Genomic DNA, 27,596 nt, shown 5'->3' on the forward strand with positions numbered 1-27,596 from the left:
ATGAGCATCGACCCACGTAATTAGGATACGATAACATGCATCAACCAAGTCGGGTAGCCTGACCACCCGATTCCGTTAGTCGCCTCTTACGACAAGCATATTGGCCTTTTACGGCAAGCATGGGTTCCTGAAGAACTATTCTATCCCGGATCTCACGATGAACTGGCATTATTTGATCAAGTGTTTCACGATACAAGAAAGGTGATGAAGGACACCGATTAAACTATATACCTGACTCCACTCGGGTTTACAACTACATGAACTTCACATCAAACAAGAAATCAATAGAGCCAGACACGAACTATATCGATCCACAATTTGTACATTTTCCTTATCCATAAAAAAATCATAAATGGCCAATAAGTATCCATTTCACGATAACCGAAAAGAACTCGTTGCTGTATTAATTTTTTTATGTCCCCGTGTATATTGATAATCATCAATAAACACACAGGTGTTGAAGGACTCAGGTGCGCCACAGACATAAATCGACCTGTTGAAAATGTCGTGTATGATGGGGAATTTATTAGTTTTCAGGGTTATAATTATTCAGTCCACAAAGCGACCGTAGCCCTGCGACTGTCGTTAGTTTGTGTTAAAGTATGGGAGTTACAATCACCTCAATGCCACGGTCCCTTTGTGGTTACCGGGTCCTGGATTATAGGATTACCTGGTGATTGGTCGACCGTGTACCTGACACACTAAACTACACGCACTTATGAAGCCAGTACACCTTATAACAGTGTCGACAGGTCGAACTGCTGACATCCAAAATATTTTCACCTCGTATGTTATGCATTGCCAAAATATATTTGATTGTAATCAATTTCTAAATTCGCTGTAGGTTGTTATTTGACCTAGAGTCGTGTCAGTTGAGCTTATCCATGAATACAGACACAGCACCATTTTTCCATTATGAAATATGAAATATTTGGATTTGTTTACATCAACATGTGTTTTTATTGTGAATCAATAATCAGTGTACAACTGCTGGCTGGACGCATCACTGTATGTGGATCTAAGAAACGTACTTTTTTAGCCACTATTATTATCATTATTATTATCATCATCATCATTATCATTATTATCCGTGCTTTTGTGTTTCATCGGAAAGACGGTGCAAGTCTTGTTGCCAAAGAATTCGCTTGTCGGGCCGAAGACCCTGGTTCGATTCCCACATGGGCACAGCTTTTATCCCTTAAAAAAAAGACCTTAAAACCGATGTGTAAAAACCAATACAATAACCCAAATCAATGGCTCATATCATCGAAAACATAAAAATAAACTAAGCATATTATAAAAATTTGACGAAAAAAAATTCAGGCACTTTCGAGCATTCCGAGAACTCGTGTACTGGAACATGTCCGCCGTTGTGCCTACTGACATATCGATGTATCCATGCTCCTGTCACATATGCATTGATCGACTAGTATGTGTAAATTCTCCCAACACTGACCCCGCCCAGTCGCCGTGCACAGCTTGGCTTAATGGTCGTGAATATACAAACCGCGCGCGGTCCGAAAAGACGATCGATGGGTGCAACATGTGTTCACGGGCGAAGTAATTCCAATTCAGATATTTCTCGGAAGACTTATTTTCACGAAGGGAGGATACCTCGAGAAGTAACCAAGACCAAGGTTCTCATTCCATTTGGATTATTTAAGTGAAAGATATTATTTTCAACTTGTCCGGAAGAAGAGCAGATCGTGTCCAGAATCAACAAGTGTACATTGATTATATAGGGGTTTCGTGACGTTCTGAAGTGAACGGTGTGTAGATGTGTGAGTCATGGTTAAATCAATCGTCTGAAGGCGTGAACGACTGATGTAGACTTCAGCATAGACGCTACTAAGTGCTAACTACCCACCGCTAATCACCACGATGTTCGTCATGGCACCGTATGCTCAAACCACTGTTTACCTGTGTGTCATTGTCTTCATACATCTTTGTTGCGGTCAGACTTGTCCAGGAGACCGCGGTTGTTACCCAGATGACCAGGAACTTGTTTGGGCAACAGCTTCAGCTCCATCAGCAAGAACCACAACAGCTAATTCGACATGCGGCGACCCGAATCAAACGATATATATGAGTTTGGATACCAATGATACCGCGAACCACACGTGCGCGTCGAACGCTCATCCTAAGGAACATATGATAGACAAAGACAACAAAACTATCACGATAGGCAGTGATACGTATTATGAACTTCAACCTATATGGACGACGTATTGGCAGTCCCAAAATACTGTTGACGCTGACGGTAATCGTACCGTTGTAGAAGTCGTTGTCAATTTTACGGATGTTTTTCTTATATCCGAGGTACAGTTATATTTTGCTGCTCCTGGCGTCCCCAATGTCACGGACGACGCCCGACCTGCCGCCATGTATATGGAGCGTTACTTGAACGGAAACTGGACAGTATGGCGTTATTTTGCTGAAAATTGTAACGATTTCCCCCAAACACTACCGTCGGCAACAGATCCCATCACAGCTTTCTGTACGCAAATGACAAGGGGCGATATTTCAAAAGAACAACAAAACGCTTTCAGGGTAAGTCAAACACATTTTACACATTATAACGTAACGGTATTCTACGTTTATAATAATAGGCTATTTATATTGCGCATTTCCACACCACTCGGGGGCATGCTCAAAACACTATTATTACTCATGTCACATGATCAATGTGCACTCAAGAATCATTCTCAGCTCCCTGGGGAGTATGCAACCCAAGCTGCCTGTTAGGTGCTAGAAGGTTAACAACTTTGCCATCACATCCTACCGTGTACCCTTTCACTGCTGGGTGAACAGAGGCACATTTCGAACATATTCACTTGCCCAAGGAGACGCCACAAGTGTTTACTTCATACATCTGACTAGACCACCAGTGTATTAAAGGCAAAGTGAGTGTTTTGTTTGTTATTTAACGCCGCACTCAGCAATATTCCTGTTATATGTAAATAATCGAGTGTAGAGTAGACAATCCAGTGATTAAAAGCAAGAGCATCCATCCACGCAATTTGGATATGATTACATGCATCAACTAAGTCAGCGAGCCTGACCAACCGATCCCCTTTGTCGCCTCTTGCAACAAGCATAGTCACCTTTTACGGCAAGCATGGATTGCTGAAGACCTATTCTACTCCCAATCTTCAGTCAGTTGTTCACCTGAAAAGACAGGGGAAAATAGGATACAAGTCTAAATACGGAATTGAATCGAAGATCATTTTTGTCATGAATGTTTTTTTAAATCTTCGTAAAAGAGCATGCTCAACGTACCTCATAAGCTGTGATATGTAGACACAAAGGCTGGAGCTGCAGACATTTTGCTCGACATATAGGGTCACTCTGAATCTTTATACCTTGATCTAAATATGAGACAAATGAGGCGGTCTCACGGATCTCTGTTTCTTGTTCAAGATGGTAAATCAGTAGAAGGGAATATCCGATCATCAATATACCTGAAGCTGAAGTTTAACTTCTTGGCCAAATTCCTTTGTTTTTATTTTGCCAATCGGAGCTGAAATTCAGATTCATAATAACATATAATATAAAAGTCCACTTTTAAAAGTCCATATAATATAAAAGTCATGCGCTAATCCATCTATTAGGGGGTTGATCATAACGGCACACGAGAGTTTCTTTACAGTACATTGTTCTGAAGAGATGTGTTTTGAGGGTTGGTTTTAAGGCTTGGAACGTTTGATTTCTTGTGGTAAGGAGTTCCATAACATCGATGCACTACAGGAATAGGTTCTGGACCCAATACGTTTCCATCTGTAAGTGGTGGGACAGAATTGTTGCCATTAGCCTTCATTTGGGACAAAATGTCCCTAACCTGTAAAGACAGAAAATTATGTAACTATATCTATGGTCACCACGTGTAGTGACAGCTGTCCCGTGGATCAAGGAATGCAGAGTTTCCAACTGAAGTTTGTCATGAGTGTGGGACAATCAAATGTTTTGACAGAATTGAACTGGGTTCTTTTCTGAGATTGCAATACAGTCTAGCAATTTCTTTGAGATATTGAGAATCACTTGGTATTAATTCCAATTGTCTCAAAGACGTTCTGTGAATATAAAGAATGATCCTCCTTGATTACATTGAGGATTGATTATGGTTCATCTTTGAAACAGGGAAATGGCGGTACAACATATTTCTCTTTGTACGGATTTTATGGAGCTTTGGAATCCAGTACCAAACATAAATGGTCAACGTCTTCTAGTTTTTGATTCAAGTCAAAAGTTGATGGAGCTGATTCATGGCTTTGACAGACTCCTTCCTCTGTTGCATACTGGCCTTATGTGACATTATTTGATGTGTCACTTGCACCAAGTTATTTGATCACACTATTCACATTATGATGCTTACATATTATAGTTATGTTGTGTCAGACCTCGTCAGTGGGAACACCAAACGTTTCATTTTTCAACTTTCAAGCCTTAATCGATTTCACTCTTCAATTTCCACTTTGAAAACATTAATTCTGTTTAAATATTTTGGGATTCAGGTGTATTTTGGATGGATTTCCTGCAGTTAAAGAATATTCAAATGGACAGCATTTAAATAATTTCAATACTTGACAAAATTTACAAACATTATTCAAAGCTGTGTCCAATATTCAATAACGGTCATAGTTTTACAAGGCACGTGCCGCCCCTTTGCTGTCTTCGCGCAGTTAGGACAATCCAAGGAAATCGTTTTCATTTTTTTATTTCTTTTACTTTGAACTGGTGTGAGCAAACATTACACGATGCATATGCGACCCCTTTAAACATGTGCAATATTCCAGAAATATGACGGCCAATAATAATAATAATAATCGAATTCTTTTGGTCCTTTCGTATTTGTTTGGTCCTTTCATATTCTTTTGGTGTTGTTGATTGGAAGAAACTAACAAACTCTAGGTATTGACACCCTTACACGACGAATCATGTCAGAGAATAAATCCCACCTCCCTGCTCTTCTCTCAATCGCTTATATCTACCAATTAGGGCGTGGTTTGGGAGGGGGGGGGGGGGGGGGGGTGATTAACGTGGAGGCGCTTCATGATAGAGTTGTAATGTGCACTTTTGCACATATTTACTTGTCTGATGATCCTCTTGTGAAGCATGTCAAGAGTAAAGATGAAAACAAGGCATTCCAGAGTTTCCTTAAGCGAGCCAAGGATGCGGGACATAATCTCAAAGTCAATGTTGATTTTGTTGATGGTTCTGTACTGCTGGACGGTACAGAGTTGACTGTCAACCAAGCGAAATGTCATATCAAATCGTTCCAAGAGAGGCTATCTGAACGACCACTGCATCGAGTTTATGTACCGTGTGTTGAGAAGATCAGTAACTCTGCAGAGTCCTTCGCTTGCCTGAAAAGTGAAACAGAAGGCTTTCTGTTTGCTGCTCAGGACCAGTCACTTCCCACTCGAAACCGTCAATGTGTGATTTTGTATCAAAATATAAAATTGAGGAGTGAATTATACAATGAATTCATATGAGACTGTCTATTGTCAGTGGATGCCCAGCTTTGGCACAAACACCGTATCTTAAGCGACATGATGGAGTTGCTTGATCCTTTTTTTACCGTCTTGGCCATGCTTGTGGTTTTGACATAGAGGTCCACCCATGGTACGACCCAGAATATGTAGAGGGCGTCATGGAAAATGATAAATACAAGCTTCTTTGGAATAGGCCTCGAACCTATCCAGGCCAACAAACCGGAACTTATCCTTTTATATAAATACAACGAAAGCATTTATATCATTGAATTTTCTGTCCCTTTTGACACTAATGTGATTGACAAGATTCAGGAAAAAACATGGCAAATATGCGGACTTCGCTTTCGAAATGTCACGCTTGTATCCCAAGTACCAAGTTGTCCCACTCCCCATTGTTATCAGTGCCTTAGGTTTGGTACTTTCCAATCTGCATTGGGAGAATACCGAGAATTCAGCGCTCCTGACAATCTCGGTAATACAGAAGGCTGCAGTATTGGGGAGTCTTCAAATTCACCGAAAAGTTCTGGGTGGGGACTGCATGCTGGAAAGAAGGCACGAATGGTTGCCAATGCTTTTAATGTCCACGTGAGAACCATCTACAGATTACAGCAATACCAGGCCACCAACATGCAGTCGTCATCAAGCCTGGTTTCTCTGATTGTTCGTCATGGCATGGTCGCCTCCGTGGTCCAGTGGAAGAGCGTCCAATCGGAGAGCGGAAGGTCCGGGGTTCGATCCCCGGCCGCGTCATACCAAAAGACGTTAAAAGATGGTACTTGTTGTTACCCTGTCTGGCGCTCGGCATTAAGGGGCTAAAACAAGGACTGGTCGGCTCGGAGTCAGTATACTGTGTCTGAGTGGGGTATTTATGTTAACCTGCGGCATGGTATCTCAGTGAGCTAGCACTATAAATCGGCATCAGTCCGGACTAGTACAAGCAGACACACACACAAACACACGTGCATGGACGTCGCTATTAAACCCAATGTCACCTCACCTCGTCTTGCCATGGCGCTAGTATCGATACAAGAATGTTGAATCGACGTATTGGGGTGTCGTTTATCAGAAAAGGTACAAGGAACGCGGGCTCATTTTGATTTTCATAGAAAGCATTCGGGACTTTGTACCATGGTCGTTTGTTCAGCTGCGTTGTGGCGACCCATTCTATCCGTATTTGTGTAAATGTTTGGTAGTTAGCATTTAATGTGGAGACAGGCTAACGTCAAAAACGAGATACCTCCAAAAGTTGCATTCATATTTCAATGGGAAACCTTTATTAAGTATTTTCACACGGTTCAGTATTATGTAGGTGTAATGGCGGAGTATATCAGAGGCTCTACAAACAGGTATTATATTTTCAGCATAACCCATCTGCCATTGTTTCCAGATCGAGCTTCACCCTGCAAACGAATACAACACCGCGTTCAGGTCGAACCGGACAGTGGGGGAGTACTACACGGCTTCGGCAGTCCGGGTCACCCTCATCAAGCCAGCCAGCCCGACACCTCTCCGGTCTTATTATGCTATAGCGGATATCAAAGTAGATGGGACCTGTCACTGCCTCGGACATTCAGCAACGTGCACGGGACCTGTATGTAGCGCTGTAATTTTATTTTTTTTGCAATAATTAATTTAAAGTTTATTGTTGTTATTTATTTCAGTCCTTATATTAACAGCAGGAGGAAAGGAAGTGTACAGTCGAAAAGAGGATTTGACCAAAAGATTATAAAATATCAAAACGTTACTAGGCTGAAAACAGTTCCCGAAATACTGCGAACTTAAGGTTCAAAGCACAACTATGAAACACGTATCAAATGCATCAGCATCGAATACCATTCCTGACTGTTTCATCTCTAGCCACCATCAAATATGGGTGTATCCTTTCATTTACCCTGCAGTGACAAGTCGTGAACGTTTACGGCTACTCATTAGTCACACTATGCGCACCTCTACACCACTCGACTGCATCACTATATTCTACTGCATCACTGTACTCTACTGCATAACTATTCTCTACTGCATCACTGTACTCTACTGCCTCACTGTACTCTACTGCATAACTATTCTCTACTGCATCACTGTACTCTACTGCCTCACTGTACTCTACTGCATCACTGTACTCTACTGCATCACCGTACTCTACTGCATCACTGTACTCTACTGCATCACTGTACTCTACTGCACAACTGTTCTCTACTGCATCACTGTACTCTACTGCATCACTATACTCTACTGCATCACCGTACTCTACTGCATCACCGTACTCTACTGCATCACTATACTCTACTGCATCACCGTACTCTACTGCATCACCGTACTCTACTGCATCACCGTACTCTACTGCATCACTATACTCTACTGCATCACCGTACTCTACTGCATCACTGTCCTCTACTGTATCACTATACTCTGCTGCATCACTGTACTCTACTGCATCACCGTACTCTACTGCATCACCGTACTCTACTGCATCACCGTATTCTACTGCATCACTATACTCTACCGCATCACTGTACTCTACTGCCTCACTGTACTCTACTGCATCACCGTACTCTACTGCATCACTGTACTCTACTGTATCACTATACTCTGCTGCATCACTGGACTCTACTGCATCACGGTACTCTACTGCATCACCGTACTCTACTGCATCACTATACTCTACTGCATCACCGTACTCTACTGCATCACCGTACTCTACTGCATCACCGTACGCTACTGCATCACTGTACTCTACTGCATCACTATACTCTACTGCATAACTATTCTCTACCGCATCACTATACTCTACTGCATCACTATACTCCATTGCATAATTATTCTCTACTGCATCACTGTACTCTAATGCATCACTGTACTCTACAGCATAACTATTCTCTACTGCATAACTATTCTCTACTGCATCACTGTACTCTACTGCATAACTATTCTCTACTGCATCACTGTACTCTACTATATCACTGTTCTCTACCGCATCACTGTACTCTACTACATCACTGTACTCTACTGCATCACTGTACTCTACTGCATCACTGTACTCTACTACATAACTATACTCTACTGCATCACCGTACTCTACTGCATCACTGTACTCTACTACATAACTATACTCTACTGCATCACTGTACTCTACTGCATCACTGTACTCTACTACATCACTGTACTCTACCGCATCACTGTACTCTACTGCATCACTCTACTCTACTGCATCACTGTACTCTACTGAATCACTGTACTCTCCTGCATAACTACACTCTGCTACATAACTACACTCTCATAGCATAACTGCATTCTTCTGCATAATTCTCCCCGACGCTTACCGGCTGTTGACGCAATATTGACCGGGGTTGAGCGTTCTGCTGAATGTTATCGACAATGCCTTTAATGCTGTGTTATGGAAATGCTCATCGCGTGTGCGTCCTTGGACATGGATACCGTTATCGTCCTGACATACAGCTGTTCGCATGACCCCACTTTCTATGTACATTTGTAAGAAACTGAAATAAAACAAGTAAATAAATTTACAAATACCCTTACCCCTGTTGATTTCAAATACAGTAACATTGTATAGATGTCATACCTATGATTCCCAAGTCCAAACCTCGTCTATCCGGAAAACCCACCTTCCTGCAATTACTGTTGTTACGTCTGTAGACTTCAATAAATTATATTTAGTTTTGAATAACATTTACAGATACAGTATAAGTAACGGATAAGTAGTAAACAGAAAACAGTTAGCCTCCCGACCGACCTTTTTTATTTTTTTTAACAATATTTATTACCATTTGGTACAGTGAAAGGGGTTTGATAAACAGGCAGAGCCTGTATAAATATCTCTCCCCGACAAAATTCGAACAAGCAGCAGTAGAATAATTATACAGTAGTATAGACTTGGTATTAAGTCATATGTGGTACATCAAGGGTTAACAGTCGTTAGTGAGATTTATATAAGAGTGCATGTTTAAACAAATCTTTTGTTCATAGAGAAGAAATGATGTACAGAGTCAACGATATTCAGCAGTACAGTAAACTACGGTTATAACGAACACGCTTATAACGAACTGGCGGATATAACGAATTGGTTTTTAGGTCCCTGCCATTTGTTGCATATATGCTGTATATATGCTTATAACGAATTACGGTTATAACGAACTAGAATTTGTGGTCCCTTTGAGTTCGCTATAACCGTAGTTTACTGTATTTCTTTGTCTTGGCTGACGTTACCAAAGATGACAGTTCGTAGGTCATATCCATTAACATAATAATAGCCTTCAGATCTAATCTCAGTATAATTTGGGCAAGTAAATCGGAAGTGTAAAGCACTTTCATTGAAAAAAAAACATGAACATTCAGCATAATCGCTAAATAATCTTTCAAATTTGTGACCGTTCAGATCACTGCATCCCAGTCTTAACTTACAGTGGATTATCTGATTTACGCGCGAACCAATATTTTTAAACAGGTAAGGCACTTCTGATTTAATACACGTTAACATCTAACCTTCCACAGCTAACGTGGGCGATGACGAGACACGCGTGTTTACAGTAAACAGCCGCATACAAACCCCTTTGTTATATGACTAAAGACATCGTTGTGCGTGTAATCTACCTAGATCGGCTCGTATCGACGTTTGCTGGTGATACAAAGACCGTGGCGTTTATAGCAGCCGTGAGTTCGCCAGCCTAATTCACAGCACGAGCTGTTGTACGCTTGATATAAATATGTGTTTATAGGTGGGGAGACCGATGCGGCGATCTTGTACGCCACTAATATTAATTGTATAATGGAAATGTCAATGAAAGTCGTTCAGCGTTAATTCAAGCTCTCCTTAATTCCAAAACAAGGCTTGCATTACAGTACTAATTGAAGCTTCATTGTTTTTTCTACTCTTGAGTCCTAACTGAAAGTTTTAATACTGGTATTCTGTAGAGACGAGTAATTCCTTTGCGACATTTTTAGGTCACGTGGTACTTTCGGTCTTCCAGCCTTTCGGTGTCGCTCGATTACTTCCTCTTTAACAATTATATAGTATCACAGTTCCTGGGTTTACGGGGACGGTCGGGTAGCCTAGTGGTTAAAGCGTTCGCTCGTCACGCCCCGGTTTCGATTTCCGACATGGGTACAATATGTGAAGCCCATTTCTGGTGTCCCCCGCCGTGATATGGCTGAACTATTGCTAAAGCGGCATAAAACCATACACACTCACACACTCCTGGGTTTAAGGTTGAAGGCTAGTGACGGGCATGGCGAAACATCGGGCGTTTGGTTCTGACCATAATGTTTTAGTCCACACGCGTGCCTATTCGTTTGATGAGTACACTTGTCTATTAAAAATCGCTGTTTCATTTGCGTCAGTGCAGCTAAAATTAGTGTCTCTCCGTGGGGACATACCGTAGCCGGTCCATCATATTATACTGGAAAATACACACCAGAGAGTAGTGCAGCTGTAGTGCTGTACACTGTGTACTGGAAGCCTCTCCCCGAGGCAAGTGAGTTAACTGACTATAAATGTCCAGTTTCCTCCTGGAGGCTGGACTTTTACAATCAGTTAACTCACTCGCTTCGGGAAGATGCTTCGAACGGGTAACAATAACTCTACGCGCTGTGAGCATGAGGTGTGTCCACTTAGAGAAAAATATAAGTACATGGGTAGTAGTACTAGTAGTAGTATCATCAGTAGTAGTAGTAGTAGTAGTAGTATCGTCTTCGTTAAGATGCTTCGAACGGGTAAACAGTAACTGTACGCGCTGTGAGCATGAGGTGTGTCCACTTAGAGAAATACATAAGTACATGGGTAGTAGTACTACTAGTAGTAGTATCATCAGTAGTAGTAGTAGTAGTATCGTCGTCGTTATTGTTGTTGTATTATTATCATGATGATGATGATCGTCGTCGTAATTATTATTATTATTATTATTATTATTACAGATTAAAAACGTAGTAGTAATGGTAACAGTAGTAGTAGTAGTAGTAGTAGTAGTAGTAGAAGTAGTAGTAGTATCAGATTAAAAAAATATTATTATTATTTTCTGCTGAACGATATATTTTGATGTGTCATATTCATGAGATTAATAGTGCTATTAAGATGTCTACACTGTTTCTTAAGGAAATTATGTTACATACCCCGGACTCATTAGCTACCATAACTTGTAACATGAAAAATCGCCCGTGAACATCCGGGGTAGAATAGGTCTTCAGCAACCAATGCTTGCCGCTAATGGTGACTATGTTTGTCGAATAACGGGATCGGGTGGTCAGGCTCGCTGACCTAGTTGATGCATGTCATCGTATCCCGATTGTGTCCGCCGCCATATAGCTGTACTATTGCTGAGAGCGATGTTAAACAACAAACTAACAAACGTAACGTGGAAATAGTGCGTGAGTAATTATGTCGCTTCTCAAATGAAACTACGGCGAGTAATGGGTCCAGGGTGTTTATTGTTACAGATAATCTAACCTTGATATGGGAGGGTGTTTGACTACGGTGGCCCATAAGGGACATGGAGTCTGTTTTTCCATATTTTGATGTTTCACTTACTTTTATCGTAACCTTTAGCAAATTAACACAATTTGTCATACAAATATGTCATAAATCATGTATAAAAACAACCGAAAACATGGAAAATGTACTTTCAAGTAGCTTTTGAGTCGCTGAAATGTGAAGCGAAAATGTCAAAAACTAAAATGGAAATGTCAAAAACCAAAACGAAAATGTCAAAAACCAAAACGAAAATGTCAATAAATTGGAAATGTCAAAAACCAAAACGAAAATGTCAAAAAACCAAAACGAAAATGTCAAAAACTAAAATGAAACCACAGAAAACTATTTCCACCGCGGTGATAATATTTCCACCGCGGTGTAAATAGTTTTCTGCATTTTCATTTTAGTTTTTGACATTTTCGCTTAGTTTTTGACATTTTCATTTTCGTTTTTGACATTTTCGTTTCACTTTTCTGCGATTCAATATCTTCTTTACACATGATTTATCACATATTTGTATGACAAATCGTGTTAATTTGCAAAAGGTAACGACAAAAGTAAGTGAAATATCAAAATATGGAAAAACAGACTCCATGTCCCTTATGGGCCACCGTATTTGAGACTATCCTCACGTCGTGTTTTCATGGGAACTTCGTGCGGCGTTTTCCAGAACATGAACGAATGTGTCTGCAGCCACAATACGGAGGGGGCCAACTGCGAGAAGTGTAAACCTCTCTTTAACAACAAACCTTGGAGTATGGGAACTCCGACCTCATCGAACGCATGTGAAGGTAAGTCAAGTCAATATGATAACCTCTATATAATAAAACCTTGGAGTATAGGAACTCCGATCTCACCGAACGCATGTGAAGGTAAGTCAAGTCAATATGATAACCTCTATATAATAAAACCTTGGAGTATGGGAACTCCGATCTCACCGAACGCATGTGAAGGTAAGTCAAGCCAATATGATAACCTCTATATAACAAACCCCGGTGTACGAAGACACCTAGGATCAGTCAGGTATATATATCTTTTTAACAAACCCTGGAAAATCAGGACCCCAAATACAGGTATCGCACGTGGTGGTAGACTATTCAATGTGTTTAGAATTTGGAAGTAGTTGGCGCCATGGTTGTCTCAGGAATCTTAATCAATCTAAATTGGAGTAGCTGCAATATGCCGTGCAAGCAGCCTTCCAGGCTAACGTCATTCGTCCTAAGGAAACGCCCTTCTAAACCCTCATTATTGAAGTTTTATTTGAATGTCTTCTTTTACAAAAAGAGCAAAGGTTGCTATGCTTTGAACGATCAGTGTAGTGTTTGACGAATCAACTTTTTGGGACAGCAATCTCTTAGATATTTCTATCGCCTTCTGTCCAAAACAACATGTCCAATATTAACTGAATCTGTTTTATTCCGCCACTACCATGAATATATGTTATAGACGACATATATATGTTAAAAGTTTAGACGACATGTATCAGACATATCAGGCTGCACTTGTGGATATCACTTTGAAGACGCAATTCACTTTTTCTATACCTGTCAAAAATACGATAATATCAGAAACACTATGTATTTCTACACACAGGGGTATGATTTAAAACGATATTACATGGCAGTAGTTTAGTCAGCAGTTTCACAAACATGACTATTCTTAAATCAGTTCACGATTTCATTGTCAAAAGCAAAAGATTCGAGTAGCCTAATTTTATGCATGTAGTAATGGATAACTGCATTATCTTATTTCACAGACACCACTTGTATTGGCTTCATATATTTCATTTGTGCATTAGTATGTTTATGTTTAGCAATATCTTATATATAACCAGCTGTTGTAAAGTTATTACCTGGAGAGGTATTTACATAAGCAAGTTTTGCTTGTTTACCTATCCAGATTTCATTTAAAATAAAAATATGTTTAAACCAATATATGTTATAAGATTCTCACTACATAATGAACGTTATCATAGCACATGGTCAAGGTGTTGTTAACATAGCACATGGTCAAGGTGTTGTTAGCATAGCACATGGTCAAGGTGTTGTTAACATAGCACATGGTCAAGGTGTTGTTAACATAGCACATGGTCAAGGTGTTGTTAACATAGCACATGGTCAAGGTGCTGTTAGCATAGCACATGGTCAAGGTGTTGTTAACATAGCACATGGTCAAGGTGTTGTTAGCATAGCACATGGTCAAGGTGTTGTTAACATAGCACATGGTCAAGGTGTTGTTAACATAGCACATGGTCAAGGTGTTGTTAGCATAGCACATGGTCAAGGTGTTGTTAACATAGCACATGGTCAAGGTGTTGTTAACATAGCACATGGTCAAGGTGTAGCATCTACTTGGCAGCGTGCAGCTGCAACAGTCGGGCAGGTGCGTGTGTGTACAACGCCACCAAGGGCCACGGTATCTGTACAGACTGTACGGGCAACACAGCGGGAGACAACTGTACAGACTGTAAATCCGGGTACTTCTCCAATCCGTCCCAGATGCCAGGCTCCACGGTGGCACCGGCACCCAATGGCACCACGTGTAAAGGTAAGTCGCATTCTCATGTGGTGATTAGTCTGTAGGTTTCATCTGTCTTGCTGAAGATGTTACTCTCATAGACGTTAGCCGATATTGATGTGTGTCGATGTGGTGTCACGTTATAGATTCCGGGGTAGAATAGGTCTTCAGCAACCCATACTTGCCGTAAAAGGCGACTATGCTTGTCGTAAAAGGCCACTAACGGGATAGTGTGGTCAGGTTCGCTGACTTGGTTTATACATGTCATCGGTCCCAATTGCGTGGATCGATGCTCATGATATTGATCACTGGATTGTCTGGTCCAAACTATGCTATTTACAGACCGCCGTCATACAGATGTAATATTGATGAGTGCGGCGTTATACAACAAACCAAAAGCTTTGATCAATGCTCTTGATTTCAATCGCTGGATTGTCTGGTCCAAACTATGCTATTTACAGACCGCCGTCATACAGATGTAATATTGATGAGTGTGGCGTTAAACAACAGACCAACAGATATATGTTCATATTTCAATTCTGATAATATATTTAGATGCTTGTGAAAAACTGTTCCATACCAATTTCAATAGGTATGCATATAGATGCTTATTTCAATAGTGATGCGTATAGCTGAATATTATAAATGTCACGCTGATGCATATTCGATGGAAATTGTTATGGATATAGACGCGCTTATTTTCTATTTGCTTATTCATTTTATGCTTATTTCAATAGTGATGCATGTAGATGCATATATCAAGAAGAATGCTTACAGCTGAATAATAATAACAATGGTGATGCAGATGTATATTTCAAGATAGTGATGCATATAGATGCATATGTCAATAGTCATGCTCATATATGCATATATCAAGAGGGATATTATAACTGAATAATATTACAATGAAGTCTTTGAAAGGCATTTAGAAGTGATACACATAAGGAAGAGAGTTTATGGATGTCAACTTATTTATTGTGAGGAACACGTTTCGGAGTATATGCTTCAGTAATAATTTAAGTCCTGGCTTCCAGTTGTCCATAACTATCACCCATTGTCTATCATCTATCAGCGCTAATCACTGTAAACTGTTGGCTACCATTGTGTATTGTTATCACCTATTGTCTATCATCTATCAGCGCTAATATGTTGGCTTCCATTGTCTATTGTTATCACCTATTGTCTATCATCTATCAGCGCTAATCTGTTGGCTTCCATTGTCTATTGTTATCACCTATTGTCTATCATCTATTAGCGCTAATCTGTTGGTTTCTATTGTCTATTGTTATCACCTATTGTCTATCATTCATCAGCGCTAATTACTGTTAACTGTTGGCTTCCATTTTCTATTGTTATCATCTATTGTCTATCATCTATCAGCGCTAATCTGTTGGTTTCTATTGTCTATTGTTATCACCTATTGTCTATCATCTATCACCGCTAATTACTGTAAACTGTTGGCTTCCATTGTCTATTGTTATCACCTATTGTCTATCATCTATCACCGCTAATTACTGTAAACTGTTGGCTTCCATTGTCTATTGTTATCACCTATTGTCTATCATCTATAAGCGCAAATCTGTTGGTTTCTATTGTCTATTGTTATCACCTATTGCCTATCATTCATCAGCGCTAATTACTGTTAACTGTTGGCTTCCATTTTCTATTGTTATCACCTATTGTCTATCATCTATCAGCGCTAATCTGTTGGCTTCCATTGTCTTTTGTTATCACCTATTGTCTATCATCTATCAGCGCTAATCTGTTGGCTTCCATTGTCTTTTGTTATCACCTATTGTCTATCATCTATCAGCGCTAATCTGTTGGTTTCTATTGTCTATTGTTATCACCTATTGTCTATCATTTATCAGCGCTAATCTGTTGGCTTCCATTGTCTTTTGTTATCACCTATTGTCTATCATCTATCAGCGCTAATCTGTTGGCTTCCATTGTCTTTTGTTATCACCTATTGTCTATCATCTATCAGCGCTAATCTGTTGGTTTCTATTGTCTATTGTTATCACCTATTGTCTATCATCTATCACCGCTAATTACTGTAAACTGTTGGCTTCCATTGTCTATTGTTATCACCTATTGTCTATCATCTATCAGCGCTAATTACTGTAAACTGTTGGCTTCCATTGTCTATTGTTATCACCTATTGTCTATCATCTATTAGCGCAAATCTGTTGGTTTCTATTGTCTATTGTTATCACCTATTGCCTATCATTCATCAGCGCTAATTACTGTTAACTGTTGGCTTCCATTTTCTATTGTTATCACCTATTGTCTATCATCTATCAGCGCTAATCTGTTGGCTTCCATTGTCTTTTGTTATCACCTATTGTCTATCATCTATCAGCGCTAATCTGTTGGCTTCCATTGTCTTTTGTTATCACCTATTGTCTATCATCTATCAGCGCTAATCTGTTGGTTTCTATTGTCTATTGTTATCACCTATTGTCTATCATCTATCAGCGCTAATCTGTTGGCTTCCAGTGTCTTTTGTTATCACCTATTGTCTATCATCTATCAGCGCTAATCTGTTGGCTTCCATTGTCTTTTGTTATCACCTATAGTCTATCATCTATCAGCGCTAATCTGTTGGTTTCTATTGTCTATTGTTATCACCTATTGTCTATCATCTATCACCGCTAATTACTGTAAACTGTTGGCTTCCATTGTCTATTGTTATCACCTATTGTCTTTCATCTATCAGCGCTAATTACTGTAAACTGTTGGCTCCCATTGTCTATTGGTATCACCTATTGTCTATCATCTATCAGCGCTAATCTGTTCGCTTCCATTGTATATTGTTATCACCTATTGTCTATCATCTATTAGCGCTAATCTGTTGGTTTCTATTGTCTATTGTTATCACCTATTGTCTATCATTCATCAGCGCTAATTACTGTTAACTGTCATTTTCTATTGTTATCATCTATTGTCTATCATCTATTAGCGCTAATCTGTTGGTTTCTATTGTCTTTTGTTATCACCTATTGTCTATCATTCATCAGCGCTAATTACTGTTAACTGTTGGTTTCTATTGTCTATTGTTATCACCTATTGTCTATCATTCATCAGCGCTAATTACTGTTAACTGTCATTTTCTATTGTTATCATCTATTGTCTATCATCTATTAGCGCTAATCTGTTGGCTTCTATTGTCTATTGTTATCACCTATTGTCTATCATTCATCACCGCTAATTACTGTTAACTGTCATTTTCTATTGTTATCATCTATTGTCTATCATCTATTAGCGCTAATCTGTTGGTTGCTATTGTCTATTGTTATCATATATTGTCTATCATCTATCAGCGCTAATCTGTTGGTTGCTATTGTCTATTGTTATCACCTATTGTCTATCATTCATCACCGCTAATTACTGTTAACTGTTGGTTTCTATTGTCTATTGTTATCACCTATTGTCTATCATTCATCACCGCTAATTACTGTTAACTGTTGGCTTCCATTTCCTATTGTTATCATCTATTGTCTATCATCTATCAGCGCTAATCTGTTGGCTTCCCTTATAAAGTTTCCACATTTTGTTATCTCATTACTGTTGCTGTTCTTACATGTACATATATATGCTCTCTGCCTCATTGCATTCATTCACCCGATAAAGGAGTTAGTCAGCTTCTACACGTTGTGTTCCTCATAATAAAAAAGTTGACATACATAAATTCTCTGCCTTAACATTACAATGGCGATGCATATTCATATAACAAGATAGTGATGACGTGTACGTCAGTGGTTTTGATGCACACTGAAATGCTGCAGCACACTGCACGCACGTGTGCACTTTACATGCACTGTTCAGTGTAAATAGACCGCTCCGAATGACGCCTTGTCGCCAGATGTTTAGTATTGGAGACCACGCCAAATCAAATAGACTAGAGATAATTGCATATTGAATGTGTAAACGTCGCTGACAGCACGCCCATATATGTTTCAAGTCATGAAAAATATATTTAATAAAAATTCTCTGAGATCGTTTTAGGGACCCCAATATTGTTTTAGATCAAACCAGATGGTTATAGGATCACACTTTTGTAAACTTGTATACAAGGGGTAATTGAAAATACACAAATAATATATTAGGTGAAGATGAATTTGTAGACGGAGTGAGTAGATGTTGTTTTGCGCCGCAGTCCGCAATAATCTGGCGATATCGCCGCGTCTTGCACACTTGTGTCTCGCCCTGGTAAACTTGTGACTGAAGACCACACAGAACCATCCACCGTAGTAGTCGGCCTCGTTGTAGTCGACCCCATTGTAGTCGACATCATGGTAGTCGGCCTCGTTGTAGTCGTTTTTTTACGTTTCATATTATCGTCCCAGACTTTATCTTGTTTATCTTTATGATGCAATTCCTGTTTTGAACTGGGACAGTGTTTGCCTTTTCATCCCTTAATGATATGGCTTACCGGAAAACAGAATATTACTTTCCATACGACTGAAAATTTTAAACAGTCACAGTACTACTCTAGTGTTCGTTGTCAGGACAGCTAGAGCAGCAAGGTACTCATAGTAACATTGGAGCTGGGTGATTGGTGTCTTTTAAATCCCCAGGTGTAGATGTCTTAATACAGAACTATGTGTTATTTTTTACCACCGGTCGTTTTTTTATGATGTTGTATTTCTGTTTTCAAAAATGTGTATCTGTTTATTGTCTTCCAATGCATACACACCTCGTTATTGTATATCCAGCAATAACAGAGAAACCTCCTTACAAAGGACCCCGTTATTCGGGAAACCTGTAGATACAATCGTTTTGTGGAGATACCCCTCATCATGTAATGTCCGCAACAAGAGATTTCCCTTTTACGCCATTCCTTCTATGTGAGGGTGAGAGCTTATCAATCAACCCTCGCACCATATTTTCTACTTCTGGCATGATCAGAAACATAAGTATGGCTAAAATGTGTGAAAAAGGCACATTTCCGAACTTTAAAAGAAACTCGAGATGGGAAGTTAACATTTGTACCAGTATTATCAACATCTAAGAAAATCACTTTGAGTCAAAGACTTGCTCGTGTTCAGCTATTAATCGCTTCCCGAGAAGGTCTAAACTCACCATTTTTTACATATTTTAACCTTACCTGTGCATTATGTGTTGTAAGTCTCAAACGTGCAATTAGTAACAAGAACAAGGTTTAATGCTCTTTCATATGAACACATGTGATGACTTTCTTAATGAATGTGCCCATTGTTCAAGTAATGTAGATCCTGTGGACAAGGGCGTTCTGGGATGTAGGGGGGGAGTAACAGCCCAAAATTGATGTCCCTTTGATATAGTTCGATATACCTAATAGGAAGTGAAAATCCCAAAAAGATATATTATAATATTATAATATTAGGCCCGTTATTAAAAAAGGCTAGTTTACAGCCTGAGAAGTATCCAGGCCAACAAACCTGATCTTGTCCTTTTCGATAAGTCCAATTGAATCATTGATATTATTGAATTTTCTGTATTTTATGAACTAATGTGATTGAGAAGATTGAGGAAAAATATGGCAAAAATGCGGACCTCGCTTTTGAAATGTCACGCTTGCATCCAAAGTACCAAGTTCTCAGTGCCTTAGGTTTGGTACCTCCCAATCTGTTGACATTGGAAGTGTACCCGGGTTTGCTATCAGTAATACAGCCCTCCTGACAATGGGTAATGCAGAAGGCTGCAGTGTTGGGGAGTCTTCACATTCTCTGAAAAGTTCAGGGCGGGATTGACTAGGTAGCCTTTCCTGGGAAAAGTCCCATTCGTTGCCTGGGCTGCGTGTAGAGGGGGCAGGGGCCCTAAGTTGATGATGTGTCTAGCCAGCCTGACTGTGCCAGGATCACCCAAACCCTCTTTGCTGCATTTTATATTTTAATAATAACAATAACAATAATAATAATAATAATTTTACCCCCCAGCTCTTTTCCAATGTATAACAAGTGGACTCCAAGAATTGGTTGTAAACTTTTCATGAATCCGAAATTTGATTTTAAAAAATTGCTATAGCGTATGAGTTACATCGTTAAAAAACCTTTCAGTAACAATCTTTACAAAAGTAGGATTGATTTCTGTTATGAAATATAACAGTATGATCAATGAGAATGTCTGTACATTTATATTTTTTCCTAAAATATGTTCAATACATAGTAGATCGTTGAAAGCGTATATTCATGATCGTATATTGTCAGTAAACGTTCATTTTGCTTTTGTTTGCAGGTCACGATGGTTCTGGAAGTATAGGTAGGTGTGAGAAAATGTCGCAAATACGTTTTGATACGTAGAATGACGAGGAAGAATACATCTAAATTGATCAAACTGTTGACGGAGTGAGTGAGTTGGGGTTAACACCACTTTAAACAATAGTTAGAGGAGTGAGTGAGTTAGGTTTAAGACCGCTCTAAACAATATTTATATTTCACTTATATTACGTGTGCTTAATCTGGAAGGAAATGGCTCGGTCTGCAGACGTGTTCCAACCTAAATGGGGGACAATATTATATATTTTGTCGTATTCACTTGTAAAATAATATATGTCGCGAGATTGTTTTACCATCAAGCTTTAGCTGATGCTTCAGTATATAAACTAAACTACTGTACAAGATTAATGCGTTCCCTAGGTAACCATGGTAACACCGTTGTTTCTCTTCCAGACTATAACTGCAACGAGTACTGCATCCGTAAGTATTTAACGTCTTCATGTATAGTGTGAGTGAGTATGGCTTTACGTCGCTTTTCGTAATATTCCAGCAATATCACGACGGGGGACACCAGAAATGGGCTTCACACATTGTAACGAAGAAGGGATCATATACACTCTTAAAAAACAACAACGCACAGGTAGATTTGTAGTAAATTTATTGTACCTAATAACGTCGATATATTTATTTCAATATCATAGATACAAATATGAAATTTTCGAGCTCGATAGTCACATGTTGTTGTACAAAGGCATTGAAAACTGTCATGTCATTGTGATGTCACATGAGGCCACAAGCCTGCGCTGAACTCAATATCTCGTCTTACCGTCCCGGGCAGCAATCACGGCTCCGCATCTCCTCGGCACTGACTGGATAAGTGTACGAATTCTGTCCTCCGAAAATCTGCTTGTAACGCGTTGGCCAGTTGTGGGAATGTCTGTGGCGGCGTGTTCTGACGTTGACATACACGTCGATCGAGTTCATCCTAGTGGTATTCGATTGGGTTGAGATATAGAGATCTCGACGGCCAGGGTAAGACGTTGATGTTGGCATTATGACGGTAGTCTACCGTGACACGAGCTGTGTGCGATGGAGCGTTGTCTTGTTGAAACAGCTCTCTCTGGCGGTCAATAATTGGAAGAAGGTGAGGTTGAAGAATTAGATTCATGTCGCGATTTGCTGTATAATGTCCCTGAACCACAACCAACTCAGATCTCGTGGTGTAGGATATGGCCCCCAAAACCATGACACTACCGCCACCGAAATTGTCGAAATCACGTACACAATGTGGGGCAAAACGCTCATTTCGACGACAATAAACAAGTTGTCTTCCATCTCGCCGGTGAAGAAGAAATCGTGATTCTCGGACGGTCTGCAGTGGAATTGGTCTGTGTGTATCGGTCCCAAAGGCGGCAAATGGTGCTGTGGTGGACGTTGAAGTGGCGTGCAAAAGAAGACTGCGATTCCCTCTTTTGGATACGTCCTTTGGCGAATTTTCGATCGGCAGCGCTGAGTCTCGGCATTTTCGAACTTGAAAGATATTGACAATTGAATGACAAATTATTGGCTTATGCTTGCCTTTTTATAGCCACTACCACGAGTTACGAATGCTATAACTTGCACGTGCATTTTGCTTTACAGTTTTCCTCCATGACATTCTGGAACAAGTGTGAAAACGCACCGTTTGTCGAATATCAGGCCACCAACATTTTCCAATAACATGCATCCAATTTATGTATCGGATTTTTTGTGTAGTCAGGTTCAATGAACTACATACTACCTGTGCGTTTCTTTTGTTCAAATTTTGTGTGTGTTTGTAGACCGTTGGGTACAAGTGCCCGCCAAAAACCCAAGGCCGTAGGCCCAAAGGCCAAGGGCAGATTACTGAAAAACAAGTATTTTTTGAAGATATATTTTGCCCTGTTGCTCCACAACCGTTTATCCGTTTACTTTGAAACCTTGCATGTATCTGATGCTTGAGCTGCTTGACATTTTTTGTTCTTTGACTTTGGTCATTGGTCACGTGGTTTGGCAGCCATATTGGATTCAAGGTTTTCACAGGGTGTTTTGGGTACCTGTCTTCAAATACTATCTCCTCTGAATCCACTGCATGAAAAGCTTTCAAACTTTCTGAGAATTGTCTCCATACAGAACACAACAAATAGCCTTAGCCGTTTTTGGATATCTTTTGTAGTTGCGGCCATATTTGATTTTGATTTTTATCATTTTTTTCACCGAAATTTTACTTTTAAGATCATAGCTTGTAAGGTTCTTAACAGAAACTATTGAAAGTTTGCATGAAGTTTTGAGACTATATGTAGCTCATTTTGTGCTTGGTTGCATACTGAAAGCACCACTGCTTGGTGTGGTATTATTTGATTTAAGTAAAAAAATCAGACTTGAGTACAAATACCGAAGGAAGCGCCTCATAAATCTACCATACACCCCCATTCACTGGCTTTGCAGATATCCAAGCGTTCTCCACAGCCTTGTTCGATATTGTGTGTACTACCCTTAATGACCAGGATCAGAATTGGCCTTTTTCAACCGATGCTTGTCTCAAGAGGCAAGTTTGCTTGTCACAGGAGGCGACTAATCCGATTGGGTGGTCAGACTCGCTGGCTTGATTCTTCATTTCTCAATTGCCAATTGCTAGGGTACCTTATTTTTGACGGCGTTGTTTAAAGCAAACCATTTGCAGATTAGAATATGGTCGAGGTCGGAAATTGGTTTAGTACACTCTGGGAAACTGTGGCACACGCCAATTTGGTAATGTCCTGCAAACGGTGACTATCTTTTGACGGAGTTGGTACAAGCAAACCATTTGAGGATTCGAACATGGTCGAAGTCAAACATGGGTTAAGAACACACTGGGACACGTGTGGTGATGTCTCACAAGCGGTTCATTACTTTTGATGGCGTTGGTACAAGCAAACCATATGCGAATTCGAACATGGTCGAAGTCAAACATGGGTTAAGAACACCCTGGGACACGTGTGGTGATGTCTCACAACCGGTTTACTACATTTATGGCGTTGGTACAAACAAACCATATGCGGATTCGAACATGGTCGAAGTCAAACATGGGTTAAGAACACACTGGGACACACGTGGCGATGTCTTGCAAGTGGTTCCTTACATTTGATGGCGTTGGTACAAACAAACCATTTGAGGATTCGAACATGGTCGAAGTTGGAAATTGGTTAAAACATCCTGGGACACCCAGGTCAATTTAGTAGTGGTGATGTCTCACAAGAGGTTCTTTACATTTGACGGCGTTGGTACAAGCAAACCATTTGGGGATTCGAACATGGTCGAAGTCAAACATGGGTTAAGAACACCCTGGGACACGTGTGGTGATGTCTCACAAGCGGTTTATTACATTTAACGGCGTTGGTACAACCAAACCATTTCGGGACTCGAACATGGTCGAAGTCAAACATGGGTTAAGAATACACTGGGACACATGTCATGATGTCTCACAAGCGGTTTATAACATTTAACGGCGTTGGTACAACCAAACCATTTGGGGATTCGAACATGGTCGAAGTCAAACGTGGGTTAAGAACACACTGGGACACGTGTGGTGATGTCTCACAAGCGGTTCATTACATTTGATGGCGTTGGTACAAGCAAACCATTTGAGGATTCGAACATGGTCGAAGTCAAACATGGGTTAAGAACACACTGGGACACGTGTGGTGATGTCTCGCAAACGGTTCCTTACATATGATGGCGTTGGTACAAGCAAACCATTTGAGGATTCGAATATGAACGAGGTCGGAAACAAGTTTAGCACTTTATCTCAGCAATGCGACAGGAACCCGGGGCCCGGACAAACGCAGAACGCAAATCCGTTTGACTGGACCCCAATTGACAAAGAAGTTACAGCCTGTTAAAGAGTCCCCAAGCCGAAAGGCTGAAGAGCCCCAGTGTTATCGTTTGATTTAATATTATTATTATTCCGCCGATTTTTGTACCAAAGCTAGCAAAATAACCACTGGCTCGATTTTGTTCAAATTTTGTATGTGTATGAAGACCGTTGGGTACTAGAGCCCGCCAAAACCCCAAGGCCGTAGGCCCAAAGGCCAAGGGCAGATAACTAAAAATCAAGACTTTTTAAAGATGTATTTTGCCCTATTGCTCCGCAACCGCTTATCCGATTACTTTGAAAACTTGCATGTATCTGCTGCTTGAGCTGCTTGACATATTTTGTTCTTTGACTTTGGTCATTGGTCACATGGTTTGGCAGCCATATTGGATTCAAGGTTTTCACAGTGTCTTTTGGGTACCTGTCTTTAAACGCAAACAACTCCGAGTCCACTGCATGGAATGCTTCCACATTTTCTGAGAATTGTCTCCACACACAACACAGCAAACTCTCATAGCCGTTTTGGGATATCTGTTTTAGTTGCGGTTGTATTGGATTTTGATTTTGATAAAAAAAATTACCGAAATTTTACTTTAACGATCATATCTTGTTAGCTTGTTGACAGAAACTATTGCAAGTTTACATGAAGTTAGTGTATCATATGCATCTTATTTTCTGTTCTTGGGTGCATGGAAAAAGTAACAACCCTTGGTGGTAATATTTGATTATAATTTGGGACACCCCTGGAACACGCCAATGTCCTGCAAACGGTGACTATCTTTTGACAGAGTTGGTACAAACAAACCCTTTGAGGATTCGAACATGTTTGATGTCGGAAATGGGTTTAAAACAGACTTAGCACACACCAATTCCGTAGCGGCAATACCCTGCAAGTTGTGCCTACTTGTGACGGATTTGGTACAAGGAAACCTTTTAAGGATTCGAACATGGACGTTTGTGCACAGTGTAACTTGGAGCCCGCCATTGCTGCTTGCAGCTTTAATTATTATTATTATTATTATTACTATGTACTTAGGTCTGTCCGGATCATGCTATAGTGGTCAGAGACCATAATACTATGCATCTGCTTCATAATTAAATTGTTGGCAGTTTTCGTGTGTTAAACTGTTTCAGTAATCTGTTAATAATATGTTTTTCTCTCATTTTCTAATCGTTGGGTTTTTTTTGCCCCGGGCTGTCGAAAACATTAAAAAGTGTCGCATTCAATGATTTATTTAAATGGCAGATGGCAATTACTGTTGTTGTTGTTGACTTCCCCCAGGCGCACCTGCTGTTTTGAGCTCATTCATAACCAAAAACATTTACCAGCTAAAATTAATCAATGATAACCCTCCACAATGGGTTATATATTTCAAATACTTGATGCAAATGAACAACAAACGTTCATCGGTTATATTGCCTGGGGAATATTGATGTGTATTTCACCTGTCATGCCATGTACAAGGATTATTGGCCATGCCCAGGGCATGCGTGCTGGCGTATAAATGAGATATTAACACCTACTCACTGTTCGTAAATTGTTGAAGCTATAGACAACGCGCAAGTTTGTGATATATATTAAAATGGGTATCGATCATTTAAACGGCATTCGTTCGTATATTAACGAAATCCTGACACTAAAAAGATAATTGTCGAATCATTCTATTTAACGAGATCAGTGTCAGGCTGAAAGGGTGAAGGTCGTAGACATTTACCACTTTGGCGGGTATGGTGCTGACAAACCTAGAAACATAATCAGGGTTGAATCTGGGATTCGAACCCACGCCCATAGCTTCCTGTCTTTCCTCAGAGACCAACAGGGTAATGCGGTACTGTGCTCCAAAATGCATGAGTGAGTACACTGTAAAAATGTTTAGACATATTTAGGAATGTGTTTAATTCCAAAACGGAAAACACATTTGGTGTGTTCTACCTAAACAGGATCAGGGTCTAAACACATGAAATGATCTGAAGTCTCACAACCTAAATACCACCTAAACACAACATCCCCATAATCTAAACATGTTTAGAATTTAAACAGGTTCCAATAAAATGCATATCAAGTCAAACATGTACAAGATGTATAAAATATTTTGAATTTAGATGTGCCAATCAGATCACGGGCACTTGCACAACACAAATACCTACCTACAATAAAGGTATACTTATGAATGTATATTTACCACATTTAGAAGCTGAACACGTTTAGCAGTTAAATACAACCTGAGCACCTCAAAGTTTTGAGACAAGTAACGTGTTCAGGGTTGTGTTTCGGATCTAAACAAATATTTTACAGTGTGTGGTTTTACGCCTCTTTCCAATTTTCCAACATGGTATATAAACCAGAAATAGGCTTCACACATTGTACCCATGTGGGGAATCAAACCCGGGTCTTCGGCCTGACGAGCGAACGCTTAAAGTACTAGGCTACCCCGCTGCCCCCAATATGCATGGTGATATTAAGAGTACTTGTTAAAACGACCCGTGAACCATTTAGAGGGGTAAGGTCGATCTAAATTATCCCGTAAAAGGTTAATGCTATAATACTGGTAAGTGTACATGTAAAATAAAAAATACCGCTTATCGTAAGAATTGAAAAACGACAATCGGCCTATGTGGACTTGTTCTTAGCTCCACTAGGTGTTTCAACTGCCTTGCTTCACTCCCAGTATGGCTGCGTTGTGTCTTGTTTGTGTTAATCCTGAAAGCCAGTATTCGGTCCATACAATTCTCTGTTTCAGCCTGTAACTGCAGCGGTCTCGGCTCGATGCAGTCCAGCGGCTACAAGTGTGACACAACGACCGGCCAGTGTGAGTGTAAATCTCTGGTTCAAGGCAGGACATGCGACGAATGTAAAGACGGATATCACACCTTGAATGGCCTACTTCCTATCGGGTGCACAGGTCAGTATCTTCTGTTGATGTGTAATAATAAAACATTTACTGAATTGTCAGTAACACGATCTTGTCTTTAGTGAGTGAGTGAGTGAGTGAGTGAGTGAGTTGGGTTTTACGTCGTTTTGAACAGTATTAATG

General features: G+C 40.0%; 1 protein-coding gene across 1 annotated transcript in view; it reads left to right on the forward strand.

Moving 5' to 3' along the window:
• The first annotated feature begins 1,529 nt into the window (after nt 1-1,529).
• LOC124114385 (laminin subunit gamma-1-like) overlaps nt 1,530-27,596 on the forward strand; it is a 79,785-nt gene continuing 53,718 nt past the window's right edge. Inside the window, exons 1-7 of the mRNA XM_048388912.1 lie at nt 1,530-2,550; nt 6,880-7,083; nt 12,644-12,764; nt 14,332-14,520; nt 20,710-20,733; nt 21,144-21,170; nt 27,303-27,464. Of these exons, the coding sequence (XP_048244869.1) occupies nt 1,882-2,550; nt 6,880-7,083; nt 12,644-12,764; nt 14,332-14,520; nt 20,710-20,733; nt 21,144-21,170; nt 27,303-27,464 (1,396 nt within the window). The 5' untranslated portion in view covers nt 1,530-1,881. The remainder of the gene's footprint in view (nt 2,551-6,879; nt 7,084-12,643; nt 12,765-14,331; nt 14,521-20,709; nt 20,734-21,143; nt 21,171-27,302; nt 27,465-27,596) is intronic.

Source organism: Haliotis rufescens, unplaced genomic scaffold (genome assembly GCF_023055435.1).
Source record: "Haliotis rufescens isolate VD_foot unplaced genomic scaffold, xgHalRufe1.0.p SCAF_8, whole genome shotgun sequence".
Classification (NCBI taxonomy): domain Eukaryota; kingdom Metazoa; phylum Mollusca; class Gastropoda; order Lepetellida; family Haliotidae; genus Haliotis; species Haliotis rufescens.